Source organism: Corythoichthys intestinalis, chromosome 12, assembly GCF_030265065.1.
Source record: "Corythoichthys intestinalis isolate RoL2023-P3 chromosome 12, ASM3026506v1, whole genome shotgun sequence".
Taxonomy (NCBI): domain Eukaryota; kingdom Metazoa; phylum Chordata; class Actinopteri; order Syngnathiformes; family Syngnathidae; genus Corythoichthys; species Corythoichthys intestinalis.
Genome location: NC_080406.1, coordinates 31,803,667 through 31,830,389, shown reverse-complemented (window position 1 = coordinate 31,830,389; position 26,723 = coordinate 31,803,667). Strand labels below are relative to the sequence as shown.

At 41.8% G+C, this 26,723-nt stretch overlaps 1 protein-coding gene across 18 annotated transcripts in view; it reads left to right on the top strand.

The window, feature by feature from the left end:
- The window catches only part of neb (nebulin), a 106,266-nt gene that overhangs the window by 41,370 nt on the left and 38,173 nt on the right, over positions 1-26,723 (top strand). For 17 of the 18 annotated variants that reach the window (XR_009066279.1, XM_057851876.1, XM_057851887.1 and 14 more), the window contains 70 exons: positions 2-109; positions 198-509; positions 591-794; positions 888-992; positions 1,071-1,178; positions 1,441-1,752; positions 1,815-2,018; positions 2,149-2,253; positions 2,334-2,441; positions 2,526-2,837; positions 2,919-3,122; positions 3,192-3,296; positions 3,459-3,566; positions 3,687-3,998; positions 4,088-4,291; positions 4,372-4,476; positions 4,564-4,671; positions 4,750-5,061; positions 5,332-5,535; positions 5,623-5,727; positions 5,878-5,985; positions 6,074-6,385; positions 6,541-6,744; positions 7,100-7,204; positions 7,288-7,395; positions 7,465-7,776; positions 7,923-8,027; positions 8,119-8,217; positions 8,292-8,393; positions 8,535-8,642; positions 8,718-9,029; positions 9,104-9,208; positions 9,289-9,393; positions 9,617-9,721; positions 9,814-9,921; positions 10,001-10,111; positions 11,948-12,145; positions 12,231-12,335; positions 12,409-12,513; positions 12,600-12,704; positions 12,781-12,888; positions 13,067-13,180; positions 13,273-13,470; positions 13,559-13,663; positions 13,739-13,843; positions 13,927-14,034; positions 14,116-14,223; positions 14,308-14,415; positions 14,492-14,596; positions 14,675-14,779; positions 14,896-14,994; positions 15,071-15,175; positions 15,301-15,405; positions 15,501-15,605; positions 15,681-15,785; positions 15,982-16,086; positions 16,168-16,272; positions 16,351-16,455; positions 16,545-16,649; positions 17,320-17,424; positions 20,860-20,961; positions 21,039-21,146; positions 21,227-21,331; positions 21,414-21,518; positions 21,608-21,712; positions 21,936-22,040; positions 22,118-22,228; positions 22,299-22,409; positions 24,512-24,616; positions 24,730-24,834. Coding sequence is in view for 17 of the 18 variants with exons in the window: in XM_057851876.1 (XP_057707859.1) it covers positions 2-109; positions 198-509; positions 591-794; positions 888-992; positions 1,071-1,178; positions 1,441-1,752; positions 1,815-2,018; positions 2,149-2,253; positions 2,334-2,441; positions 2,526-2,837; positions 2,919-3,122; positions 3,192-3,296; positions 3,459-3,566; positions 3,687-3,998; positions 4,088-4,291; positions 4,372-4,476; positions 4,564-4,671; positions 4,750-5,061; positions 5,332-5,535; positions 5,623-5,727; positions 5,878-5,985; positions 6,074-6,385; positions 6,541-6,744; positions 7,100-7,204; positions 7,288-7,395; positions 7,465-7,776; positions 7,923-8,027; positions 8,119-8,217; positions 8,292-8,393; positions 8,535-8,642; positions 8,718-9,029; positions 9,104-9,208; positions 9,289-9,393; positions 9,617-9,721; positions 9,814-9,921; positions 10,001-10,111; positions 11,948-12,145; positions 12,231-12,335; positions 12,409-12,513; positions 12,600-12,704; positions 12,781-12,888; positions 13,067-13,180; positions 13,273-13,470; positions 13,559-13,663; positions 13,739-13,843; positions 13,927-14,034; positions 14,116-14,223; positions 14,308-14,415; positions 14,492-14,596; positions 14,675-14,779; positions 14,896-14,994; positions 15,071-15,175; positions 15,301-15,405; positions 15,501-15,605; positions 15,681-15,785; positions 15,982-16,086; positions 16,168-16,272; positions 16,351-16,455; positions 16,545-16,649; positions 17,320-17,424; positions 20,860-20,961; positions 21,039-21,146; positions 21,227-21,331; positions 21,414-21,518; positions 21,608-21,712; positions 21,936-22,040; positions 22,118-22,228; positions 22,299-22,409; positions 24,512-24,616; positions 24,730-24,834 (9,837 nt within the window). In the remaining variant the exon portion in view is untranslated. Of the gene's footprint in view, position 1; positions 110-197; positions 510-590; positions 795-887; positions 993-1,070; positions 1,179-1,440; positions 1,753-1,814; positions 2,019-2,148; positions 2,254-2,333; positions 2,442-2,525; positions 2,838-2,918; positions 3,123-3,191; positions 3,297-3,458; positions 3,567-3,686; positions 3,999-4,087; positions 4,292-4,371; positions 4,477-4,563; positions 4,672-4,749; positions 5,062-5,331; positions 5,536-5,622; positions 5,728-5,877; positions 5,986-6,073; positions 6,386-6,540; positions 6,745-7,099; positions 7,205-7,287; positions 7,396-7,464; positions 7,777-7,922; positions 8,028-8,118; positions 8,218-8,291; positions 8,394-8,534; positions 8,643-8,717; positions 9,030-9,103; positions 9,209-9,288; positions 9,394-9,616; positions 9,722-9,813; positions 9,922-10,000; positions 10,112-11,947; positions 12,146-12,230; positions 12,336-12,408; positions 12,514-12,599; positions 12,705-12,780; positions 12,889-13,066; positions 13,181-13,272; positions 13,471-13,558; positions 13,664-13,738; positions 13,844-13,926; positions 14,035-14,115; positions 14,224-14,307; positions 14,416-14,491; positions 14,597-14,674; positions 14,780-14,895; positions 14,995-15,070; positions 15,176-15,300; positions 15,406-15,500; positions 15,606-15,680; positions 15,786-15,981; positions 16,087-16,167; positions 16,273-16,350; positions 16,456-16,544; positions 16,650-16,924; positions 17,027-17,319; positions 17,425-20,859; positions 20,962-21,038; positions 21,147-21,226; positions 21,332-21,413; positions 21,519-21,607; positions 21,713-21,935; positions 22,041-22,117; positions 22,229-22,298; positions 22,410-24,511; positions 24,617-24,729; positions 24,835-26,723 lie in introns of all 18 variants that reach the window. The other variant, XM_057851891.1, reaches the window with a different exon arrangement.

Sequence of the window (26,723 nt, the reverse complement as noted above, 5' to 3'; positions counted from 1 at the left end):
GAAACAATACAAACAGGCAAACGAAGACGCCAAGAAAAAGGGTTATGACTTAGGCAAAGATGCCATTTCAATCCTGGCAGCCAAGGCATCTAGAGACATTGCCAGTGATGTAAGATCACAATTCAGCGTGGCACCCATTTGTCTGATTGTTCCATCCTCAGAAACACTATATGTGATGGTATTCGATTTTTCTTTAGTATAAGTACAAGACTGGATACCGGAAGCAAGTGGGCCACCACATCGGGGCCCTCAGCATCCAGGACGATCCTCTCCTTATGCTGGCCCTGAACTCTGCCAAGATCGCCAGTGATGCCCTCTACAAGAAGGACTTTAACCAGTCTAAGACCAAGTTCAACCTGCCTGTGGACATGCTAGCCTTTGAGCTGGCCAAGAAGAATCAGATCCAGGTCAACCACGCCAACTACATTACCCGCCTGCACCAATGGACCTGCCTGCCTGACTCCAATGATGTTCGACAAGCCAGACACGCCTACGACCTCCAGAGTGATGTATGGAAATAAATTCAAATGAATGAAAATGTTTTAAATTTGGGCGACAATATTTAACAAAACCCTTTGTGTCCTGAGCAGAATGTTTATAAGGAAGACCTGAAACTGCAGCAGGGTATGGGCTGGGTGCCTATTGGTTCGTTGGATGTAGAAAAGGTGAAGAAAGCCGGCGAGATCCTGAGTGACCAGAAGTACCGCCAGCACCCGAGCAATTACAAGTTTAAGGTATCAACTGAGGACATGCCTATGGTGCTGGCTAAGGCAAACGCTCAAGTCATGAACAAGGTATTAAAATGTTAACATGACACAACACGTAAGAGAAATCATTTCATTATTGACTTAGTACTCATAACCTGGCATATCTGGAATTTGCATCAGAAAGCATACCAAGAAGCCTGGGAAAACCAGAAGACCTTGATCCACATCATGCCTGACGCTATGGATGTTGTCCTTGCAAAAGCAAACAACATTAACTACAGCTTGGTAAGTGAGCAAGTGGTTGCTGTGATCCAGTTTTTGCTGCCGTAAGCATGTATCTTATCTGTTTTTCCCCATCAACAGAAACTGTACAAGCAGGCAAATGAAGAGGCTAAGAAGAAGGGGTATGACCTAGGCAAAGATGCCATTTCTATCCTTGCAGCCAAGGCTTCCCGAGACATTGCTAGCGATGTAAGTTGGAATTATGACAATACTATTTAGAGCTCAGGTTCCAAAGAAGTTTAAATCCTCCCTCAAGATTATAATACATTTCTCTGATATTAAAATTGATTATTTTGAAATTATTCCAACGACAAATAGTCACACAGAATGGGTATCTAGTTTCAAATTTTAATGATTTCCAATGGAAATTTTCCAACTTTGAAGTTTCCCAGAATTATGCAATCGTATTTTTATCTTCTTACAAGTAATTATGGATATATTCCTTTCCTAGTACAAGTACAAGACCGGATATCGCAAGCAGGTTGGCCACCACATTGGGGCCCTCAGCGTTCAGGATGACCCTCTCCTCATGTTGGCACTGAACTCAGCCAAGATTGCCAGCGACTTCCTTTACAAGAAGGACTTCAACCAGTCCAAGACTAGATTCCACCTGCCTGTGGACATGCTAGCCTTTGAGCTGGCCAAAAAGAACCAGATCCAAGTCAACCATGCCAACTACATCACTCGCTTGCACAACTGGACATGCTTGCCTGACTCCAACGACGTTCGCCAAGCCAGACATGCTTACGACCTGCAGAGTGATGTATGAAAATTCTGATAAATGAAAATGTAAATATTTCAGTAAACCCTTTCTGTCATGCACAGAATGTTTACAAGGAAGACCTGAGGCTGCAACAGGGTATCGGCTGGGTTCCTGTTGGTTCCCTGGATGTGGAAAAGGTTAAAAAAGCCGGCGAGATCCTGAGTGATCATAAGTATCGTCAGCACCCGAGCAACTACAAGTTTAAGGTCTCAACTGAGGACATGCCAATGGTACTGGCCAAAGCCAACGCTCAAGTCATGAACCAGGTATTTAAACACCAGCAATACTAAGAATACAAGAGCAGTTAAATATGTTTAAAGAATAGCTAAACAATCTACATTTGGACTTTTGACATTTGTGAATTAGACTCACAAAATTGGTATTGTGTGATTGCAGAAAGCCTACATTGACGCCTGGGAAAAAGAGAAGACCAAGATCCACGTCATGCCCGACGCCATGGATGCCGTTCTCGCAAAAGCCAACAACCTCAACTACAGCTTGGTAGATAAAGAACCACTCTTTCAACTCAAATATTTGCTGTCGTTGGTTGTTCTTAATGCATTTTTTTTTGCTGATTACAGAAATTGTACAAGCAAGCAAATGAAGAGGCCAAGAAAAAGGGTTACGACATGCGCAATGATGCCATTCCCATCCGCGCAGCCAAGGCATCCAGGGACATTGCCAGTGATGTAAATTACAATTTTTGTCAAAGAAAATTTTAATTTCCTCTATATTCTGACATGTAACAATTGTGGCATGTCTTTCTCTCAAAGTACAAGTACAAGACTGGATACCGCAAGCAGGTCGGCCACCACATCGGAGCCCTCAGTGTCCAGGATGATCCTCTCCTTATGCTGGCCCTGAACTCGGCCAAGATCGCCAGTGACGCCCTCTACAAGAAGGACTTTAACCAGTCTAAGACCAAGTTCAACCTGCCAGTGGACATGCTAGCCTTTGAGCTCGCCAAGAAGAACCAGATCCAGGTCAACCACGCTAACTACATCACTCGCCTTCACCAGTGGACTTGCCTCCCTGATTCCAACGACGTTCGCCAAGCCAGACACGCCTACGATCTGCAGAGTGATGTGAGTGTAGCTGTAACAAAATTGAAAAAGACCTGGCTATTTTTGTTTTCATCGAGATTCCACAATCCCTTCTTCCTATAGGCCGTCTACAAGGCTGACTTGAAGTGGCTCCAGGGTCTCGGCTGGGCCCCTGTCGGCTCTCTTGAGGTGGAAAAGGCTAAGAAGGCTGCTGAGATCTTGAGCGAAATGAAGTATCGCCAACCTCCCAGCAAACTTCCATTTACCAGCCCTATCGATGCAATGAACTTTGAACTAGCTAAGAATAACGCTTTGACAATGAACAAGGTAGACATCTTTGGGATAACATAAGAAGTTAATGCCAGATGTTTTGTAAACAATTGTGGTTTGTTGCAGCGCCTCTACATCGAAGCATGGGAGAAAGATAAAACCAAGGTGCACATCAACCCTGATACACCGGAGATACTTCTCTCTCAGCAGAATGCTATCAACATGAGCAGGGTAAGCATTACACTTGTACATTTTGACATTCTCACCTTGGTTCAAACAAGTGCTTTGTTCAGTCTCCCCCATACAGCAATGCCAGAAACATACAAAGGTTCTAACCTTTGTATGTACTTGTCGTCCTTTTTGTTGAATTTATATTGGTGATTTTCAATGCAGAAACACTACAGACAAGGTTATGAGGCTGACATCAAGAAGGGCTACTTCCTGCCACCAGATGCCGTTGCTGTGAAGAGTGCTAAAGCCTCCCGGGATATTGTTAGTGATGTAAGTGACTTTCTAAATGCACATTCCATTATCCAGTAGCTCTCTTAAAGAATTACAAAGCAAGACTACAGGTTACTACTGAATAGTATAGTTCAGCTCTTTCCTATCTGATTCCATCAGTACAAGTACAAAACGGGTTACCGGCAGCAAGTAGGCCACCACATTGGTGCTCGCAGCATCAATGACGACCCCCTGATCATGCTAGCCCTGAACTCGGCCAAGATAGCCAGCGATGCCCTCTACAAGAAAGACTTCAACAAGTCCAAGACCCGATTCCACTTGCCTGTGGACATGCTGAACCTTGAACTGGCTAAGAAGTGCCAGATTCAAGTCAATGACTTCAACTACCGCACTCATCTTCACCAGTGGACATGTCTGCCCGACTCCAATGATGTTGTCCAGGCTAGGAAGGCCTACGATCTTCAGAGTGATGTGAGAGCAGTTGTTTTAATCTAAAATTTATCCATCTGAGCTGAGCTTTGGTTTTCTCATATCCATGCAATGCAACTTTCCACCATTAGGCTGTGTACAAAGCTGACTTGGACGAGATTGTGGGTGTGGGATGGGTTCCTATTGGTTCACTGGACGTAGTGAAAGCCAAGCATGCCTCCCAAATTCTCAGCGACCGACTTTACAGGCATAAACAAGACACTCTGAAGTACACAACAGACATGACTGCCATGCCTATGGTTCTTGCCACAGCAAATGCTGAGATCATGAACAAGGTATGTTTCCCACATCCTGCAGCTCATAGTGTGAAATGAATATGTCTTTATATTTTTTAATGTCTTACTTGTCATTACAGAAAAACTACATTTCTGCTTGGGAGGCCGAGAAGGTGAAGAATCACGTTGGCGCTGACCTGCCTGAAATTCTGCTCTCTAGAGCCAACGCTTACAACCTCAGCCAGGTAGAGCCCATTCTGGTTTATCTTATTTTCTCCTACAATAAATACATTCTGGCAAATTCCCTGATCATTCATTTTCTCCACGTACAGAAAATATACAAACAAGCCGTCGAGGACATGTTCCGACAGGGTTACGTCATGAAACCTGACGCTGTTTCTATTGTAGCTGCTAAACGCTCAAGAGAGATCATAAGTGATGTAGGTCAACATTCGTATTTATGTTGCATTTTTGACTTTGTAATTCAATTGTGAGTTAACACTGTCTTCATTATGCAGTACAAATACAAGACAGGATACCGCAAGCAGGTCGGCCACCACATCGGCGCACTTAGCATCAATGATGATCCTCTGATCATGCTAGCCCTGAACTCTGGCAAGATCTCCAGCGATAACTTGTACAAGAAGGACTTTAACAAGTCCAAGACCAGATTCCACCTGCCTGTGGACATGCTCAACCTGGAACTGGCCAAAAAATGCCAGATTCAGGTCAATGATTTCAACTACAGAACCCACCTGCACAACTGGACTTGTCTGCCGGACTCCAACGACGTGGTACAGGCGAGAAAGGCGTACGACCTTCAGAGTGACGTGAGTAGTTAGTCTAGTCTCTTAGTTTACTTTTTACATGAAGCTCATCATCTTACTTCAATATTGTTCATTGTAAAATTGTTGTTTTTTTTTTTTTTTTCAAAACACCAATGCTATTTTGTGAATTTTGTATGTATGACTACATTTCGGCGAACAATACGGATTAGTTTAAAACATCTATATTTTAAAACATGTAAATTGACGAACTCGTAAGAGAGTTTGACCAAAGACCACACTCATTTCATGAAAATTGCCTTATCCCTCACATAGGCTGTGTACAAAGCAGACATGGAATGGATCAAGGGTTCCGGTTGGGTGCCCATTGGCTCACTGGATGTCGAAAAAGCAAAGAAAGCGTCTGAAATCTTGAGCGACAGGCTATATCGTCAGCATCCTAGCAACTTCAAATTTACCGCCAAAACCAGTGACATGCCATATGCCCTGGCTCTGGCCAATGCCCAAATCATGGACAAGGTACATTACGTACACACTGTGAATCAAATTTCTATATTAGCAATACAAAACAGTCTGTTTAGCAATCTAAATAACTGTTTTCTGCAGAAAGCGTATGTATCTGCGTGGGAGAGCGACAAAACTAACCTGCACATCATGCCCGACACACCTGAGATCATACTAGCCAAGCAGAATAAGCTCAACACCAGTCCGGTAATGTATTGCTGAATACAAAATGCTCCTTTGATGTATATCGACATAATACACACTACTTACAAAAATGGAATTTTATTGGGTGTAATGTCAACCAAAAATCTATTTTTTCCCCAAGTTGTTTCTTAAAATATTATTTTATTCCCATAGAGACATTACCATGAAGGCTACATGGAAATCATCAAAAATGGCTACTTGCTCCCCAAAGACGCCATTTCGCTTTTGTCAGCAAAGGCCTCTCGAGACATTGTCAGTGATGTAAGTCCAAAATTCAACTTTCAGCCATGACTTTGTCCTTTTTTGTTTTGATAGGACGCCTGTCAATAACTCTGCTTTGAAATCTCAGTACAAGTACAAGGCAGGCTTCCGCAAGCAGTGTGGTCACCATATTGGGGCCCTGAGCGTCAAAGACGACCCCTTGATCATGCTGGCCGCCCATGCTGCCAGAATCGCCAGTGACAACATCTACAAGAAGGACTTTGAGAAGACCAAGACCAAGTTCAACCTTCCAGTGGACATGCTGACCATCGAGCTGGCCAAGAAGTGTCAGCAGCAGGTCAACGACTTCAACTACCGCACTCACCTGCACCAGTGGACCTGCCTGCCCGACTCCAACGATGTGGTCCAGGCTAGGAAGGTCTACGATCTCCAGAGTGATGTATGTTTGTAGACACACTAAGAAACACCAATACTAAACAATCACAAAAACATGATTTAGCAAAGACTGCAAAATAGCATTTTACTCCTATTCGCTGCGCTTGCAATTGTACGATGTGTTTCTGTAATATTTTAAAATGGAACCGTACCTTCCAGGCTGTGTACAAAGGCGATCTGGAGTGGCTCAGGGGATGCGGCTGGTCGCCTCATGAATCGGTAGATGTTATCAAAGCCAGGAATGCACAGAACATTCTCAACGAGAGACTCTACCGCCAACCACCGAGCACGGTCAAATTCACCAGCATAGTGGACCTGCCTACCATCGTCCTGTCTAAGCAAAATTCAGACAATCTCAGTGATGTGAGTTCAGGGGAAAAAAAAAACGTCTCACGCTTTTAACGCTGAAGAAAATTCACACATATTTGTATGCTATTCTGCACATTTCTGCTACTTTATGCACATTTTCGTTGAAACAATTCTCAAATTAAATCACACATTTTACATCTTCTCGACACTTTCTCCACATATTCACGCCATTCATACATCATGTCTGACATTTTATGTTTCAACATTTTAACACTTCAGTCAATACCTAAGCATTTAAGTGCAGCTTCATTTCTTCAGCCTTCCTATACAGAAAATCCAATTCTCTAGTTATTGAGTGGGGTTTGAACATTTCTGTTGAATACTGAAAAGCTTTGATACTTTTCAACAGAGGAAATACAAGGAACTGTGGGAGAACGAAAAGACGTCATTCTTGCTTCCGGCTGACACTCCTGCCATTGAGCTGTCTAAAGCAAATGCCATCAACATAAGCAATGTAAGGTTAAATGGTACAGCATGATCACTTGCTACCATTCTGTAATGATATATTTTTCACCATTTCCTGTTGATTCTGCGCAGAAATTGTATACTAAGGCGTGGGATGACCAGAAGGCCAAAGGTTACCATATCAAGCATGATGCCATTGCCGTGCTGAAGGCCAAAGCGTCAAGAGATATCATCAGCGATGTAAGAAAAAGGACTTGGATGATATTTGAAATAATAAATTCATTTTTCTTATATGTATATATTTTTTAGTACAAGTACAAGGAAGGATACCGCAAGCAGGTGGGCCACCACATCGGTGCTCGCAGCGTGGAAGATGACCCCCTGATCATGCTGGCAATGAACTCGGCCAAGATTGCCAGTGATGCCCTTTACAAAAAGGACTTTAACAAGTCCAAGACCAAGTTCAACCTGCCTGTTGACATGCTCAACTTGGAACTGGCCAAAAAGTGCCAGATTCAAGTCAACGACTTCAACTACCGGACTCACCTTCACCAGTGGACGTGCCTGCCAGACTCCAATGATGTGGTCCAGGCCAGGAAGGCCTACGATCTTCAGAGTGATGTAAGTTTCCAGATCTACTATTACGTTTTCTCAATCTTGTAAGTTTGCACAACTATGACATACAGCCTTAAAATAATTTCCTATTTCAACAAGTGACTAGTAAATTTGACCGTTAGTTCTGAGGTCTTTGTTTTGTTGCTCCTTAGGCAGTGTACAAAGCTGACATGGAGTGGCTACGTGGATGCGGATGGATTCCGCATGAGTCCGTGGAGGTTTTGAAAGTGAAGAATGCACAAAAGATCCTGGCTGATGTAAGTCTGACTTATGACTCACCACACTTTTTGATTCACACATGTACATTTTAGAAGTGCTCTACAAATTGTGTTTCTCACTTTGTTCCAGAGAGGCTACCGGGTTAAGCTGGACGAGCAGAAATTTGGCGTTCCAACAGATCGTGTTGACTTGACTTGCGCTAAGAATGCCGCTGACATCCTCAATGAAGTCCGAATATCTATTCTTCTTGTCATTTTAGGTTCCCGTTAGCGCTTAATAACCCAGTTTGAACCTCTTCGCAGGCGAAATACCGTGAGGCTTGGCATCAGGAAAAGACCAATTACACACTGGTGGAGACTCCAACCATGGTCACAGCGAAAGAAGCAGCTAAGCATATTCACCCTGTAAGAGGATGGTCTATCGGAACACAATTAGAAGCATTGATTTACATCTGCAGCATAAATAATAAAGCAAAACTGATCGACTAGCAAAACATTTCTGCCAGCAGTCATTCCTTGACACAAAAACAACCTTCTTTGTTGCAGAAACTATACTCCAAAGATTGGGACAAGATTAAGGCTACTAGCTACTTCATGCCTGAAGATACGGTGGCCATCAAGCAGTGCATCAGCAACACTAAAGTCCAAAGTAAAGTGAGTAGCTATTTAAATATTGTCAAAAACTTCCCAAATTAGAATCAGAACTGATTTCCATTGTCTGTTCCGCAGCATAAATACCTGGAGGGATACCGCAAACAAGTGGGCCACCACATTGGGGCCCTTAGCATCCAGGATGACCCGCTCCTTATGTTGGCCCTGAACTCTGCCAAGATTGCCAGCGACGCCCTCTACAAGAAAGACTTCAACAAGTCCAAGACCAAGTTCAACCTGCCAGTGGATATGCTGCAGTTCGAGCTGGCCAAGAAGTGCCAGATGCAAGTCAACGATGACCTCTACAGGACCCGCCTGCACCAGTGGACGTGCCTGCCTGACCAGAACGACGTCATACAGGCTAGGAAAGCCTACGATCTTCAGAGCGATGTGAGTCATCAGATAAGTTACAAGACAGAAATTGAATGCTCAGATGTAAAATAATGTTTTGGTGTTGTTCTTAGTTTGTGTACAAGGCAGATATGGAATGGTTTCGAGGCTGTGGTTGGGTGGCCCATGAATCTGTAGACCACGTCAAAGCCAGAAAAGCACAGGAAATTCTCAATGATGTAAGTCCAGGCTCATTGTGTTATACAGTGTTACTCTCAGTTGCTTGTTTCCCATGTCGATGACTTGACTTCTCCTACAGAGGCTCTACAAGAGAAATGCAATCGATGGCTTTGGAAAGTTCACCCTGGTGTTGGACCGCCCAGAAATTCTCTTGGCCAAGACAAACTCTGCCAACCTCAGCGACGTAAGTACTGAAAGACAAACCGAGCAACTGAAAAGCAACATACAGTATAGTCAACATTGGATATGGTCCAGATATCCGTTAACCGTGGGAGATATTTTAAAGACACTTGTGACGTTTATCATACACAATGTGTTCTAAATAGTTGTTGATTGTATTGTGTTGTGTTTCTTCCAGACACTGGTTTAGTTTAAAGCCATTCTAACACATTTAATTTCCTCCACAGTTAAAGTACAAAGAGACCTTCAATGCGGAGAAGGGTCATTACATTGGTTCGGATGACACTCCTCAACTGGCCCACAGCAGGGAGGTGTCCAAGAACATCAGCGAGGTATTATAAGTCAAACGGGTTTTTCCCATGGGATTTTTTTCTGAATCAATTTCGATATAATTTAATGCTGTAATCATTACTTATGATTTTAGAAACTCTACAAATTGCAATGGGACCAGTCCAAGGCTGCTGACTACCACTTGGACCACGAGTACATCCCACTTGTCAGTGGAAAGCGAAGCAGAGACATCAGTAGTGATGTGGGTACCACAGTGGCTGTCCTTTAATCTGGTTCTTCTACAGGTACAAATTGAGATTTCTGTTTCATTCATATTCCAGTACAAGTATCATGATTCCCATGAGAAGGCCAAAGGACACTACTTGGCCGGAACCCTGGTGGACTTCCCTGAGGTGATCCGATGTGGTGATCAGGAGAAAAACAAGGGACTGGTAAGAAAACTTTTATTCAACTGTTTAATAATTAGCATGTTAGGTGTTTTCCTTGATAAAATTGAGGCAGAATCATTACATATCTTCAAAATAATTTCCTTTGGTCTATATAAGTAAATGGATATACAGTGGCCTCACTGTATATCCATCAATATCAATAAGTATTTAGTCAACCACTAATTGTGCAAGTTCTCCCACTTGAAAATATTAGAGAGGCCTGTAATTGTCAACATAGGTAAACCTCAAACATGAGAGACAGAATGTGGAAAAAAAACACAAAAGCACATTGTTTGATTTTTAAAGAATTTATTTGCAAATCATGGTGGAAAATATGTATTTGGTCAATACCAAAAGTTCATCTCAATACTTTGTTATGTACCCTTTGTTGGCAATAATGGAGGCCAAACGTTTTCTGTAACTCTTCACAAGCTTTTCATACACTGTTACTGGTATTATGGCCCATTCCTCCATGCAGATCTCCTCTAGAGCAGTGATGTTTTGGGGCTGTCGTTGGGCAACACGGACTTTCAACTCCCTCCACAGATTTTCTATGGGTTTGAGATCTGGGGAATGGCTTAGCCATTCCAGGACCTTGAAATGCTTCTTACGAAGCCACTCCTTTGTTGCCCTGGCTGTGTGTTTGGGATCATTGTCATGCTGAAAGACCCAGCCACGTCTCATCTTCAATGGCGTTGCTGATGGAAGGAGATTTTCACTCAAAATCTCTCGATGCATGGCCCCATTCATTCTTTCCTTTACACAGATCAGTTGTCCTGGTCCCTTTGCAGAAAAACAGCCCCAAAACATGATGTTTCCATCCCCGTGCTTCACAGTGGGTATGGTGTTCTTCGGATGCTTTCTCCTCCAAACACGAGAACCTGTGTTTCTACCAAAAAGTTCTATTTGGTTTCATCTGAGCATAACACATTCTCCCAGTCCTCTTCCGGATCATCCAAATGCTCTCTAGCGAACCACAGACGGGCCTGGATGTGTACTGGCTTCAGCAGGGGGTCACGTCTGGCAGTGCAGGATTTGAGTCCCTGGCGGCGCATTGTGTTACTGATAGTAGCCTTTGTTACTGTGGTACCAGCTCTCTGTAGGTCATTCACTAGGTCCCCCCGTGTGGTTCTTGGATTTTTGCTCACCGTTCTTGTTATCATTTTGACGCCACAGGGTGAGATCTTGCATGGAGCCCCACATCGAGGGAGATTATCAGTGGTCTTGTATATCTTCCATTTCCTAATAATAGCTCCCACGGTTGATTTCTTTACACCAAGCATTTTACCTGTTGCAGATTCAGTCTTCCCAGCCTGGTGCAGGTCTACAATTTTGTCTCGTGTCCTTCGACAGCTCTTTGGTCTTGGCCATAGTGAAGTTTGGAGTGTGACTGACTGAGTTTGTGGACAGGTGTCTTTTATACCGATAATGAGTTAAAACAGGTGCCATTAATACAGGTAACGAGTGGAGCCTCGTTAGACCTCGTTAGGAGAAGTTAGACCTCTTTGACAGCCAGAAATCTTGTTTGTTTGTAGGTGGCCAAATACTTAATTTCCACAGTAATTTGGAAATAAATTATTTAAAAATCAAATAATGTGATTTTCAGTTTTTTTTCCCCCCATATTCTGTCTCTCATGGTTGAGGTTTACCCAAGTTGACAATTACAGGCCTATCTGATCTTTTCAAGTAGAAGAACTTGCACAATTGGTGGTTGACTAAATACTTATTTGCCCCACTGTATTATTCAAATGGAAATTAGTTCTTCTATTCTGTGCTTGTTCTGTTCTCGTAAGACCACAATAATTTCATAATGTCCAACACTCCTATTCTTTACTACAGAGGCTTTACCATCGGGACTACCACCAGACCAAGGCCAAGACTCACATCCCAGCTGACGTCATTGCCAACAAGGTGGCCAAGCGTTGCCAGGACATGCTGAGTGATGTCCTCTACCGCACATACCTGCACCAGTGGACCTGCCACCCCGATCAGGAAGACGCCATCCGAGCCCGCAAGACAAATGAGATTCTCAGCGATGTATGTTCTCAACCCTTACATAATCTTCAAATGACTGGAGAACTCTGCAGTCTCCTTATCCATAGTTTTTGTTCTTTTCCATTAGGTGTATTACAAAGAGGACCTGACCTGGATGAAGGGTATTGGATGCTTTGTATGGGACACGCCAGAGATCATTCGTGCTAAGAAGGCCTACGATCTGCAGAGCGAAGTGCGTGACATCAGAATATCAATAATAATGAAGAGTAATATCAGAAATTAATTTAGTTGTTTTGTACTTTCAGTTGAAATACAGAGACGAAGCTAAGAAGGAATTCAACAATTACTCCATTGTGACTGACACGCCCGCTTACGTCACTGCTGTGCTTGGTCACACCTGGGCCAGTGATGTAAGTAACTTTTGCTAAAATGTGAGAATTCCATGTCTATACTTCCCATTCAAATACAAGGTTTAAGTACTGTTTTATGCCAACAGCTGAACTACCGAGAGTCTTACCACAAGGAGAAACATATGTACACCACTGTTTTGGATACCTACGATTATGCCAGATGCCACAACTTCAAAACTTTCTTCAGTAACGTACGTATAGACACTCTGTTGAACTCATTTGAGAAAGACAATGGGCAACGTGACATCAACGAATGTGGATTTTCAGAAAAACTACACTGACGCCTGGGAGAAATTCAAGGCCAAGGGCTACCAGATCCCCCATGACTCTACCTCAATGCAACATGCCAAAGACCAGAAGACCATTGTCAGCAGTGTGAGTATCATGTACAAAGTCCCCCTACCCCAAATAAGATGGATAGGATTGTTAGATTTAGATTTACAGGGATCGTCCATTAATCATTGTGATACATTCCAGACTTACTTAAACATGTTTAAACATACGTATTTTACAACATACAGTATTCCTGAGTGCTTGTGATCAATCTTTTCAGGTGAAGTACAAAGAAGACTATGAGAAGTTCAAGTCACTTTACAGTCTGCCCAAGTCTATTGAGGATGATCCAGCCACCGCCCGATGCCTTAAAGTCGGAAAATTGGTCCTGGATGTAAGGCAAAACATTCACAGCTTTATTTTAGACTGAAATGCATCTCTAGGTTTGTTGTTACAAAAGAACTGATTGTTGTCCCAACTGTGTAGCGCCTGTACCATGAGGACTATGAGAAGTCCAAGGCTAAGAATCACATCCCGCCAGATATGCTGGAGATCCTGTCGGCCCGTAATTTCCAGACCACCATCAGTGGAATCCACTACCGCAAGTATCTGCACCAGTGGATCTGCCTTCCTGATATGCAGATGTATGTCCAGGCGCGCAAAGTCAACGAGCAGCTAAGTGATGTGAGATTTTTTTTAAAAATGACACATCTTTGTCTTTGTGGGAACCCTTGTTTGTTTTTTTTAATTGCTATTTTCGTATCTCCTGCAGGTCTTCTACAAGGATGACCTCAACTGGCTGAAGGGCATCGGTTGCTATGCCTGGGACACTCCAGAAATCCTGCGTGTCAAGAATGCTGGCGACATTCAGAGCCAAGTTTGTCATTACAAATACCGATTTTCTTGTTCATCCTTTCTAAAGTGTTATTCACACTTGTGTTTTCCATTCCAGAACAAGTACCGAGCTAAAGGTGTGGAAGCATTCAAAGACTACTCAGTAGTGATGGAAACGCCAGTTTACGAGACGGCCAAGCAGAACACCGTGAACCTGAGTGATGTATACCAGTTCTTCCCATTCTGTCATGATGTCACTTCGTAGAATTCAAATCATAGCTTACCAGCTGTGTCCTCTTTCCTCAGCTACACTATCGCTCCGAGTACCACACTAGCATCAAGGGAACCAACACTTCTCCCGCAGTTACACTGGAAGGGGAAAGGGCTCGCAATGCCCACCACATTCAGAGTGATGTAAGAAAACATCCACCAAATTCAACGAGTTTTGCCTTCTAAGGAAATTAAATGTTTTGTTCATTGTCTTCTCTCTTTTAGAACTGGTATAAGGAGGCAAACAAAAACTACATGCCCACTGGATACACTCTGCCACACGACATGCCTCTCATCAAACAGGCTAAGCGCAACACCTTTGTTAGTAGCGATGTAAGTGTATTACTAATATTGTTTAAAACAAATAATTTCAACAGCCAATCAAGTCCGTCTGATATATTCTTTTGGTTTGTATAGGTGAAGTACAAGGAGGCCTACGAGATGACGAAGGCCAAGGGCTACACCATTCACCCGGAGGGCGTTAACTTTGTGAACTATAGGAAGGCCAACAAAATCATCAATGAAGTGAGATCACGCTAAGTGTGACTTTGTTCTTACATATCCTGACACACTCTAACACAGGGTCTTCTCTTCTTTATAGCGCCTGTATCGCGAGGATTACCACAAACAGAAGGACAAAATCCACACCACCTACGACACCCCTGACATCAGACAAGTCAAAATGAACCAGGAACATCTAAGCGATGTACAGTGTCCTTTTAAACCCATTTGCTGTATGTCTTTTTAAGAACTGTATTACACATACATTTTGGTGTCTTTGTAGTTGTGGTACAAGGAGAAGTACAACAACAGTAAAGGCCAGCTGATCTCCATGCCTATGACTCCGGAGCTGTTGCATTGCTACAACGTCAACCATATCAACAGCGAGGTACAACCTCATCTTGAACAACTTTGTCAGACATACTCTTTGAATTCGACCCTAAAACAAAAGGCACTTAATAATGCAAAGTTATTAATAAAATTACATTCATGGTATGTTTTCAGTTGAAATACAAAGAAGATCTGACATGGCTTAGGGGAATTGGTTGTTTCCTCTACAACACCCCGGAGATGATCCGTATCCGCAACCTCAATAAGTACAGAGTGCGTACCTTTGTACACCGCACGTTTTCCTCAACGCATTCGTTGTCCAATTTTTTTTTTTTTTAAACTTTTAAAGGTGGACTACCCGGTGGAGGCTAAGAAGAACCTGCCCAAGTTTTCCGTGGTCTTGGACACACCAGAGTACAAGCGAGTGACTGAGCTCAAGAGCCACTTAAGTATGGTGAGTCCCGAAGAAATTGGCGTCAATGGCCGGAGTGTGTTCTTAATAATAATAATAACAATAATACTTAAGAGTGAAGGTTTAGTCTTTGGTTTGGACTGAAGTTGTGATTTGTTTGCTTTCAGCTAATCTACAAAGCTCAGAGCAAAGCGGAGATGTCCAAAGTCTCCACCACTGCGGATGCTGTGGACATGAAAAGAGTCAAATGGGCCCAGCAGCTGACAAATCATGTGAGTTTTGAACCCTTCCCAACCATTTCCTTGTGCCAATTAAATACTGGATCACTCATCAGATTTTACTTCCACCTGTCCTATTTTCATTACAGTACGTGTACACTAACCTCGCCGCCAAAGAAAGACCAAAATATACCCTGGAAGTCGAAACCCCACACATGAGCCACTCCAGGAAGATGAAATTGATCTCCAGTGATGTAGGTTTCTTACCCCTCTATTCAATTTTGACATCATTTTCAAAAAATGCCAAAACTGGTCTCTCTGTCATTTAGAACAAGTACAAAGAACAATATGAGAGGATGAAGCACAGGTACACCGCCATCGGAGACACACCCCTCTTGATTCGCTCCAAGAAGGCCTACCTCCAGTCAAGCGATGTGAGTTTAAGCGGCAGTGGTGCAATCGGAATTTCGAAATTTCTATCAATTACCATCTCTTCGTAAGTGTAGTAAAGACACCTGAAATGTTTACTCAAGTATAGTATCAAAGTATTTTTTACTTTACATGTTACTCTTGCCGAAATGTTGAAATGAAATGGTTCATAATCCCAATCTGTTTTTGTGGTTTCTTTAGCTCCGCTACAAAGAGACATATGAGCTCTCTAAAGGTCACTACCACACTGTCAAGGACGCCCTGGACATCGTCTACCACCGCAGAGTCACTGACGACATCAGCAATGTCAGCACTTGTCTTTGACCTTTTATGACAATGTTAATAAAATGTTTTACTTGATGTTAAGTACTGCAAGTTTTACCTCAGGTTAAGTACAGAGAGAAATATATCAGCTCCCTTGGAACATGGAAGTCCATCCCGGACCGTCCCGAGTTCTTCTTCAGCAGGATTGTCAATGACAACGTCAGCACGGTAAGAGCCACTCGTGAGTTTCCTAATGAAATGGAATCAAGAGTTCTAGCTTCAAACTGTTGTGTGTTGGGTTTTTAGGTCAAGTACAAGGAGGACCTGGACTGGTTAAAGGGAATCGGTTGCTTTGTGTGGGACACACCTGAGTTGTTACGCGCTGAGAAGAACAAGAAGCTGTACAGTGAGGTGAGTAACTTCTCACCCTACAACTTTAGATTTGGTTTCCTTTTGGACAATATATTCTTAAAGAGTGTTTTTTTCTCTTTGGTTTCCAGATAGAATACAAGACCTCCTTCAAGAAGAACAGAGAAAACTTCAAGTACACCTCTGACACACCTTTCTTCCACACGGCCAAGCACGCCTCTAGCCTTCTCGACGAGGTAGGTTGTTTCTTTTGGTTGAGATAAGTCTTCCATTATAAAAACTGAGCCTGAAAAAAACTAATTGAAAATTTGAGTATTTCACAGTGTAGCTTTTATGGTTCCTCATTTCAATGTAAATGGACCTTCATCTTGGAGGTTGAATCAGTGATGCTGTGTGGAATCCAAGTTTTTTTTTTTTTTTAAGTCAAGTTCTCTGTCAAATTCTTGTTGTTTTGGTCGCACTCTTTTGTTTCCTGGACCCGTCTTTAACTTCCTTCTGACATTCTGAGCAGCGGGCTTATAAAAATGGTTACGAGAAATCCAAGGATCAGTTCACCCTAACCACAGAGGGCCCTAGTTTCCAGCTGGCCAAAGAGAACAAGAAGATGAGCCAGGTAAAGGTTCTGGTCCAGAGAGATCAGACTGCATCGTTACCTCTGAAAACCCTCCGAGCAGCATGAGGTTGTCCACGGAAATGGTGGTGGTTGTTGCGCATGGATATGATAGTTTGCCTTTTGTCCAAAACAGGCAATTTTCAAAAATCTACGTGGGCTCACATCCAGTTTAAGCCTTATCAGCAGATCTTGAGGCCTGTTTATCCCCTCAGTGTCACTACTGAGTGTCACTACTACAGTGTCACCAGCTCGATGTCTTTTTTAACTGTGGCATGCTGTGTGTGTACTGACAGAAAAGGTATAAATCCAAAGCAAAGGAACTCCTCAAGAGCGGCTGCAATGAGCTACACCGACCTGACATCCTCACCGCCCTTGTCCAAACTTTCATGAGCAGTAAGGTAAACAGCTAGCTAGATAGCAAGTAGCTGCTCCATAGTATGCTCAACCCTGTCCACCAACAAAGAGAATTAAATTCATCATTATTCCTGATGTTTCTGGACAGGACTTGCTCTCATCTGCTGGCAAAATAAAGCTCATTCCACAAATAGCACTACATGCTAATTCTGCCATTCGTCATTCATGTAGCTTTTGATGCACTGTTTATTTAGAACCAGAGGTGGGACTCGATAAGTCTTGGGTAAGGGCTCTAATTCCGAACTTTCAGGTTTCAGGTAAGTGTCAAATTACTCCGGTGAAACAAATTTAAGTCCCCACAGGTTTTTAAGGATGTGGCACGGTTGAAGAAATCCCAAATCAAGCTATGCAAATTTTCCCAGTCACAGCATATTAGAAGTTAGAGTAAGTCTCCTATAAAGTCATAAGTAGGTCGAGGTCTGAAGTTCTAACCTCAGACTTCAAAATTGTTCCCAAGTTACAGTCAGTGTTGTTAAAAACGGCGTTAGAGTATAACGTTACTAACGGCGTTATTTTTTTCAGTAGTGAGTAATCAACTAATTACTTTTCTCATCTTTGCAACGCTGTTACTGTTACTGAGGATGTAAAGGCATGCGTTACTATGCGTTACTCCGTTAGTTCAATGACGTGAGAGAAACGAAGAGAGAAGAGCGGGTGTGGGAAGGAGTGAAGGGAGTTGTGACGCCGTTGCAAACGCGATGCTAGGCGGCTTCAACAATACCTGACTGTTGCCGACAGCCTACAAACTACGCCCACACGATGCTACGCTACATATCACATGTATAAAGAACTAGATGCGAAATGACAGACTCGGCAGCGTTAGCAAATGTATACAGAAGTAGATGCGAAATGATCAGTGTTGTTAATAACGACGTTAGAATATAACAGCGTTACTAACGGCGTTATTTTCTTCAGTAGTGAGTAATCTAATAAATTACTTTTCTCATCTTGGCAACGCCGTTACCGTTACTGAGGCGGGAAAGACGTGCATTACTATGTTAGTTGACTGACGCGAGAAAGTCTGAGAAAGACGGACTCACGGAGACAAGAGAGCAGAGTGGGGGGGAGGCAAGGGAGGGTGACGCCGTTGCAAATGCGATGCTACTATGCTAGGTGGCTCCAATAATACCTGACTGTAGCCGATAGCCTACAAACTACACCCACATGACGCTTCGGTAGCTATCTCATATGTACAGAACTAGATGCAAATGACAGACACGGCTGCATTAGCTACATGTATAATAAAGAACTAGATGCGTTAGTAAACAGCCGCCATCTTAAAGCAGTAGATTTCTAAGGAAGGCTCTGTTGTAGAGAACCTTCCTAGCGAACCTAAGTAACTTTTGATCTAAAATGCTCCTAAATCGGCAAAATCTTGACTGAAATCTATCTTTAAATGATGAAATAGTTTTAAAACTTACACATGTCAAATGTAGACAAAAGAGAACTAATGCAATAACGAGAGCAATTTTAACAACTTTAATGGTTGATTCACAACCGTTGTGCCTAGTTAAGTTTAGGGTAAAGAATTGGGCTAGAGCCAGTTGTCCCAAAAACCCTTTAAACTAAATGATGAAACAGTTTTAAAACTTTCACATGTCGAAAGTACACAGAAGAGAACTAATGCAGTAACGGGCGCTATTTTAACAACTTTAACGGTTGATTCACAACATTAAATGACTTCCAAACATAGCACAGGTTACTATCTACAGTGGTGAGAACAAGTATTTGATACACTGTCAATGGGTTTTCCCATTGGCAGTGTATCAAATACTTGTTCTCCCCACTGTAGTTATCACAATCTCCACAATATCCCTGTGTCTAGTTAAGTTTAGGGTAAAGAATTGGGTTAGGGCTAATTGTGTCAAACCCTTTGAACTTCACATGGCGTGACCTTTGTCTTTTTTTGTTTGTTTTTTTTGTTTTTTTTTGAATGGGAAAAAACATGAAAAGTAACACCAATTACTTTGCCAAGTAACTAATTACACTTACATTCAGATAACTGAGTTACTAACTCAATTACTTTTTGGGAGAAGTAATTTGTGACTGTAATTAATTAACTTTTTTAAAGTAAGGTTAACAACACTGGTTACAGTGGCTAAAAAATCCAACAGGTCAGAAAATGCAGATTTCCAGTTATAAATAGACTTAGCAAGTCAATTCCTAAAAGTTGCATTTTATGAATACCAAATCAATGTCAAGTGAAGTCTTATAGGTTATAACTGAGCAAGACCTGAAGTTGGCGACTTCAATCTGACTTGCGTCAAGTCATGTGACTCGGGTGCCCCACCTCTGGTTACAGCAGCCTCTCAACCTGCAGCAGAAAAACAAATCTAAAGACATTGCAACTGGTAACTGGTTTAATCATTGCAAAATAACTCGCCACTTTCATGCATGTCCTCTAAATGCATGTTTTTCCACCTCATTCATTCTGCTTTTATCATGACTTGTTCTTACATGATTTATTGTCTGAAGCGGTGCTTCTCAAACTTCTTTCTGACCTCAGCTGTGTGATTTAGATCCAGAAATGTTGGGGTTAGGGGGTGGATTCTCAGATTGATGCTACACTAAATCTTGGGTTTTTCATATTTGTTCAAAGAAACAAGCAGCTTGTTTTATATTTTTTTTAGGGCTGTCAAAATTATCGCGTTACCTGGCGGTAATTAATTTTTAAAATTAATCACGTTAAAATATTTGACGCAATTAACGCACATGGTCGCTCAAACAGATTAAAATGACAGCAGTGTAATGTCCGCTTGTTACTTGTTTTTTGGTGTTTGGCGCCCTCTGCTGGCGCTTGGGTCCAAATGATTTTATGGTTTTCAGCACAATGAGTGAGCATGGTGTAATTATTGACATAAACAATGGCGAGCTACTAGTTTATTTTTTGATTGAAAATTTTACAAATTTTAATAAAAGGAAAACATTAAGAGGGGTTTTAATATAAAATTTCTTTTAAGAACTACAAGTGTTTCTATCCATGGATCGCTTTAAGAAAATGTTAATAATGTTAATGCGAGTTTGTTGATTTATTGTTATAATAAACAAATACATTGCTTATGTACCGTATGTTTAATGTATATATACATCTTGTGTCTTATTTTTCCATTCCAACAATAATTTACAGAAAAATATGGCATATTTTATAGATGGTTTGAATTGCGATTAATTACGATTAATTAATTTTTAAGCTGTAATTAACTCGTTTAAAAATTTTAACCTTATGACAGCCTTAATTTTTTTGTGTAAATACAAGTTCATTGTAGCCATTTTTGTGCACACAAATTATGCATATTAGAAAAAAGTTTGAAAAGCACTGTCTTGTAGAAATCATGAAGTTTGAGCTGTTAGCCAAGCTACTAAAACTAATGGTCAGCGTGATTCATATCACTGACTTTGTCCGCGCTGGACTTCTTCAGTGGCGTTACAGAGAACAATATGAGCGTCACAAGGACTTGTACACATCCATCCTCGACACTCCTGAGTATGAAACAACCCAACGTGGCAAGAAGATTGGCGACGTGAGTTTTGTTTATGGCACTCTACATTTTTTTCATGTCACACAAAAAAATCCTGAGAACATGCTTGTTTCCCCCAGATTGTTTACAAGATGGAGTACAACAAGAATAAGGCCAAGGGATACACCCTACCTTATGACACCCCGCACCAAAACCTCATGAAGAAAGTCAAGGATATGACGAGCAATGTAGGTGGCCTGAAATCCTGAGCGTATGGTAATTAAAAAAGAAAGAATGTTAATATATATATATATGTATTTGTTTACAGCTTAAGTACAAAGAGGTCTATGAGAGGTGCAAGGCCCAGATCAACATCGATCCTGAGGCTCACTCCATCCGGGCTGCAAGAGAGGCCTACAAGAACATCACCAATGTAAGTGGACCTTGATTAATTGACAAAGATATCTTTTGTCAGAATAAATGTCTAATAATGTTCTTTGTCCCTCCTGTTCTAGCTGGATTACAAGAAGAAGTATGAAGCCACCAAATTTAAGTGGATGTGGACCACAGAGAGGCCGGACTTTCTCAATGCCGCCAAGAACTCTGCGCAGCAGAGTGACGTGAGTTTTCAGTTTTGGATGATTTTATGGACGACATAAAATATGATTTGCTGCACGTTACTAAGGTTAACCCATCCATTTATTTACAGTATGAGTACAAGTACGACAAAGAGATCATGAAGGGTTGCGTCATACCCGTTGTGGACGACAAACTTACCCTGCTGGCGCAGAAGAACACACAAATAACCAGTGAGGTGAGAGCCATCATAAATAAATATTTGTATGGAAAAGACTCACATGCATTTGTCAGAATTTCAAAAGTAAGGGCCATTGTAAATCAAAGATCACGTAGTTGTACACCTATTTAAACACTCACTTGTCCATCTGTAAGTGTGTCAATCCCACTTGAATGCTGTTTAGTGTGTCTGCAACTACACCACCCAAATGCTTCTTAAAAGTTATGACTTCTTTTTGTAGCTAAAATACAAAATGAAGTACGAGAAGGCAAAGGGTCACTACCTGCCTGTGGCAGACACCCCCCAGATCCTCCACTCCAAGGCGGTGCGCACTCTATCATCTGAGGTAAGTACCATCATCCTGTGCAGAAAACATCCACAACCAGTTGACGGTCCAGCCCTTGATATTATTCTCCCTTGCAGAGCAAGTACAAGGCGGCCAGTAAGAAGCTGATGCAGTCCGGCTCCTTTACCACCATGCCTCAGACCCGTGACACAGCTCACAGCAAGCAGATCAACAAACTCGTCAGCAAGGTACCATCGTTTCTTGTTTTTTTTACCACTGCTCGAGAAGACCCGGCTGATCGTGTTTTCTGTTCTAAAGAATGTGTACAAAGCAAAGTTCGAGAAGGAGAAAGGCAAGTCGATATACAACAACATGTGCGTGCCTCCTGATGTTCAGCACGCCATGGACGTCGCCAAGAAACAGAGCAATGTGAGTCCAGATTACGCATGTGCCGGTGTGATATTCTGCCGGTATGATAACCTTAAGCCAAAATATCGCGGTTTCACGGTATGGCAATTACAGCTCTAAAATGTGTTGCATTGTGATATCTGGGTTTTTAAAAAATCATTAAACAGGATGTCTATTTTTCAAAACATATTAAAAGATTGGAACAAAAGTATAATGCTAAATAAAATATACTGTATATGTATATGCATATATATATATGGCGGAAAACACTCAGGTGACTTGAAGTTCCGCTCTTAGACCCCCAGTTTGGCCAACTTTTAAAATTGTCCGATATGCATATGTGATACATCATTGGAAATCTTAAAATCTCAATTTTCTGAGGGAAGAAAAAATTTGAACAGGAGGGCATTTTAAAAAAAAAAAAAAAAGAAAAGTTTTTTAAACAGCAAAACCCTATCTGAAGGTCAGAGCACGCGGGAGCAGAATTACAAATGCCATGACTTTAACGAGATATTATCACGTACTTACCTTGTTTTGATCCAAAAACTCTATGTAGCATGTATCATCGAGTGTCAAGACACAGATGTGAATGACCACGGCCGGATATTTTTGGGATTTTATGGGTGAAACATGGTAATATAACAAGGGTTGCGATGCAGAAATCGCAGACATCAACAAGTGGTCGAAATTTTCTTTTTCATATATTTACCCTTTTAAACGTTTTTTTTTTTTTTTCTCCAATTTTTTTTGTTTGGTTCGATTATTTATCATTTAACATATCGGAGAAAATGCGACAGTAACAAAAAAAAAATACAATTAAGCGATAGTTATGAGGTAGATATCCGCGACTTTTTTACTGACGCCATTTTTGTTCATTGTAACATAATTTGTTTAAAAGTTTAAAATATGTATGTGAAGAATATTTTTAAAGTCGTTTTTTTCTTTTTTTAAACTAAATAGTAGACATCAATGAATGATTTTAAGCTAAAAATGACAGAAATTTCAAATAATAAATATCATTGCTTACCTTCTTTTTATGGCTGGGTTGAAACAAAAGCGGTTGCGCGACGTCTGTAAAGGGGGGTCTCCGGGGTAAAACGGACAAATTAAAAATAGTTCGGGGGCATAATGCGCCATGAATCTGCTATGGCAGCATATAGACAAATTGTTCTATCAAACACAACAGTTACAGTACAGGCTTAAAATACAGGAGTTTCTTATAAAGAGGAGTGCAAGAGCAGAAAGTGTTTTTTCAGTCTTGTCTGTGTTTTCCGCCATATATATATATGTACTGTATATATAAAATATTCCAAATAAAATTAAAATAAATGCATTCCTTTAGGTGAGCCTGAACCCACAGCTCAACATTATTGCCATCAGAGCAAAAATAATTGAAGTACTTTCCATTAAAACCACGTGTGTATGACTGGTATCATGTTTACTTTATACACACACTCTCTTTCTCAACACACAGTTGCCAAAGAGAAAAAACACCACGTTTACCACTGCTAGACACAGTAAACCCGCTGGATTAACTCTCGAAGCTGGTGGGAAACATTCATGACAGTGTTTACTAATCTTTAATTTTGTATAAATGTGAGATATTGCCTCCTGGACAGCCACCTTCTGCAAACATGTTTTACATGTCGGTTGGCCCTCCTCCTCTAAGCCCCGGCAGTCTGTAACATTTCTGTAGCCGAAGTATTTCCATATCAGGGATTTCGTTTTCTTCGATGGGGGAAAAGTTCATGAGTTTCACCTCCTCCAGCCATCGTGTAGCACAGCTGACTCACTGGCACTGAGCAACAACCGGTGTGGAAGGGGTTGAGTCTTACAGCTGCAAGCAAGGGATTTCTCCATGCATTTTTGGGACATAAAAACTAGCTAATACCCTGGGGACAGTATCATGAAAAATTTTTGCTGTTTTGAAACATTGACGTTTTCATGCCACGGTATACTTTGAAACCGGTAATCGGCACATGTCTAGTCCAGATGGCAGAAAATTCTACTAGATTCTCCAGTGTAGAGTAGCAATTTTCAGATCAGTTTCATTTAGTGTGTAACATGTTTGAATTACATCATAATAAGGCACTCTTTAATTATTTTCAAATGTTGGTTTTCAGCTGGACTATAAGAAGACTGCAAAGGCCAACCTTCACTACACCACAGCCGTGGCCGATCGACCTGACATCAAGAAGGCCACGCAGACTGCCAAACTCGTTAGCGATGTAATGGACATAATTACAACTGTCTTATTTTGTAATCGTTGACAGAAAACTATTTTCATTTTATCTTTAAATCTAATAACCAACAACATAACCATGGTACATTCTCGCGTCAGATTGGCTACCGCGAAAAAGCCCGCAAAGAGGCGAGCCGTGGAGGTTCTCTGGTCCACCGGCCGGACATCAAGCTGGCCACAGAGGTCTGCAAGCTCAACAGCCAGGTAGGAAGAACCAAAACTGTCTTGGTTGTCACTTTGTTATCGCGTTCACAGCTAATATTAAGATTGGAATTACAATTACATTTCCTTACATTCTATTTTTAAGTAACTAAATTTGTCTGAATTCCAGCCTGTGATTAGGAGCCATCGTGATTTTTTTGATTTCCTAGCACCCCGCACATGTAGTAAAACTGAGCTGATCTCAAAAAAAAAAAACGGTTAATCGCTGTCATCTATGGTGTTACATCAGACCATCCCGCGCATCCTTGTTCAAAAACGTAAAAGCCATGAAATGCTATCAAATAACAATATACTGCCATGATTTAATCATATCATCAATCATCCATCCATCCATCCATCCATCCATCCATCCATCCATCCATCCATCCATCCATCCATCCATCCATCCATCCATCCATCCATCCATCCATCCATCCATCCATCCGAGATCCAACATATGATTGACTTGTCCTTCAACCCATTCATGTCCTGTGCGTTCTGCTCATCCTGTCCCTTGCCTCACTACCACTGCATTCATCAAAGCTGATTTCAGTGTTGTCTTTACTGTTCATGCTATGCATTGTCTCCCTCTTCCTGCTTCATCGGCCATGTCATCTCATGCCCCAAATCATCTTGGCTATGCTCGGGCATGGTAAAATCAGGCGAGGCCCTCCCCCCACGGAATGGCCTCCTACGATACTCCGCAGATGCGTCACATTAAGAAAATGAGTGCGATGACGAGTAATGTAAGGAGGTTAACGCCGCACTATGGTGTGCATGGTTTGACTGTCTGGTTTCGCTGCTAGAAAATATCAACATCAGGGGGCGCCACTGAGCTAGCGACATCAAGTTGATGCCTTATCAGACAGCAGACCGCATGTTACCTCATCCACTTGACTTACTTTTTTTCAACAAAACCCAAAATTTTTACAGATTTTTACACACTTTCATTGAGGACTTTAAGAGATGACTACAGAGATGTGGACTCAGACGCTAAATACTGTACATAGACTTCACTATCAGTTGACAGGACCCGGGGCTCGCGGCCGAGCCATAGTGGGCCTATTTTAAAAAACTTAAAATTCAAATATTTTCAAAACCAAAGCCGCTAGCAACCTAAAACCAAAACAGGCACTTCCCTAAAGCCTGAGTTATACTCCCGCGTTGTGGTGACGGCGTAGCGACTACGGCGTCATTCGACATTCGATAGTTCTGCGGTGAGGGAACGCGTTGCTCTGTAATTCACCGCCAAGCCGCTAGAGGGATGTGGCGTTATGTTTGTACGGTTTTGGGGCATGCTTGTTTACTTCCGCTAGTCGGAGAAAAAATAAACAATGCAAGATGGAACTCTTGAAAGTAAATATTCTGCTCATCAACACTGAATAAATATTGAACATACAAATGTTGACGGGCAGGCGACGCAGAAGATGGTTTCGAGGCGGTCTGGCCGACTTTTGATGCCACACAGAGAGTTTTAGACTCGGGTGGAGAGAGCTAGCTGTGGCGGCTAGCTTCAAACTGGCGTCGAGCACTGCGTTCAAGGTCTGCAAAGCCCTCCAGCCTGATTTGTTTGCCGTGTCCTACAACCAGCCAGTGGGAAGCCATAGCAGATTTCTGGCGTCTAGGGAACTTCCCAAACTGCGTTGGGAGGCTTGATTTTAAGGTTATCATAAAAAGCACCGAGGCACTCTCAATCAGTGATGATGTATTGTGTGTGTGAACTGTCTGTTATTGAAAATTAAAGATCAAAACAACTCTTTTGACACCAAATCTGTGCTTTATTCTTCATATACTTGAAACATATGTACACAGTAAATGATGAAGTGCACCAACCAAAAATACGACATAAAGTGATAAAAAGTTGGCAGTTTTTGGCCGACTGTGTCACCGCT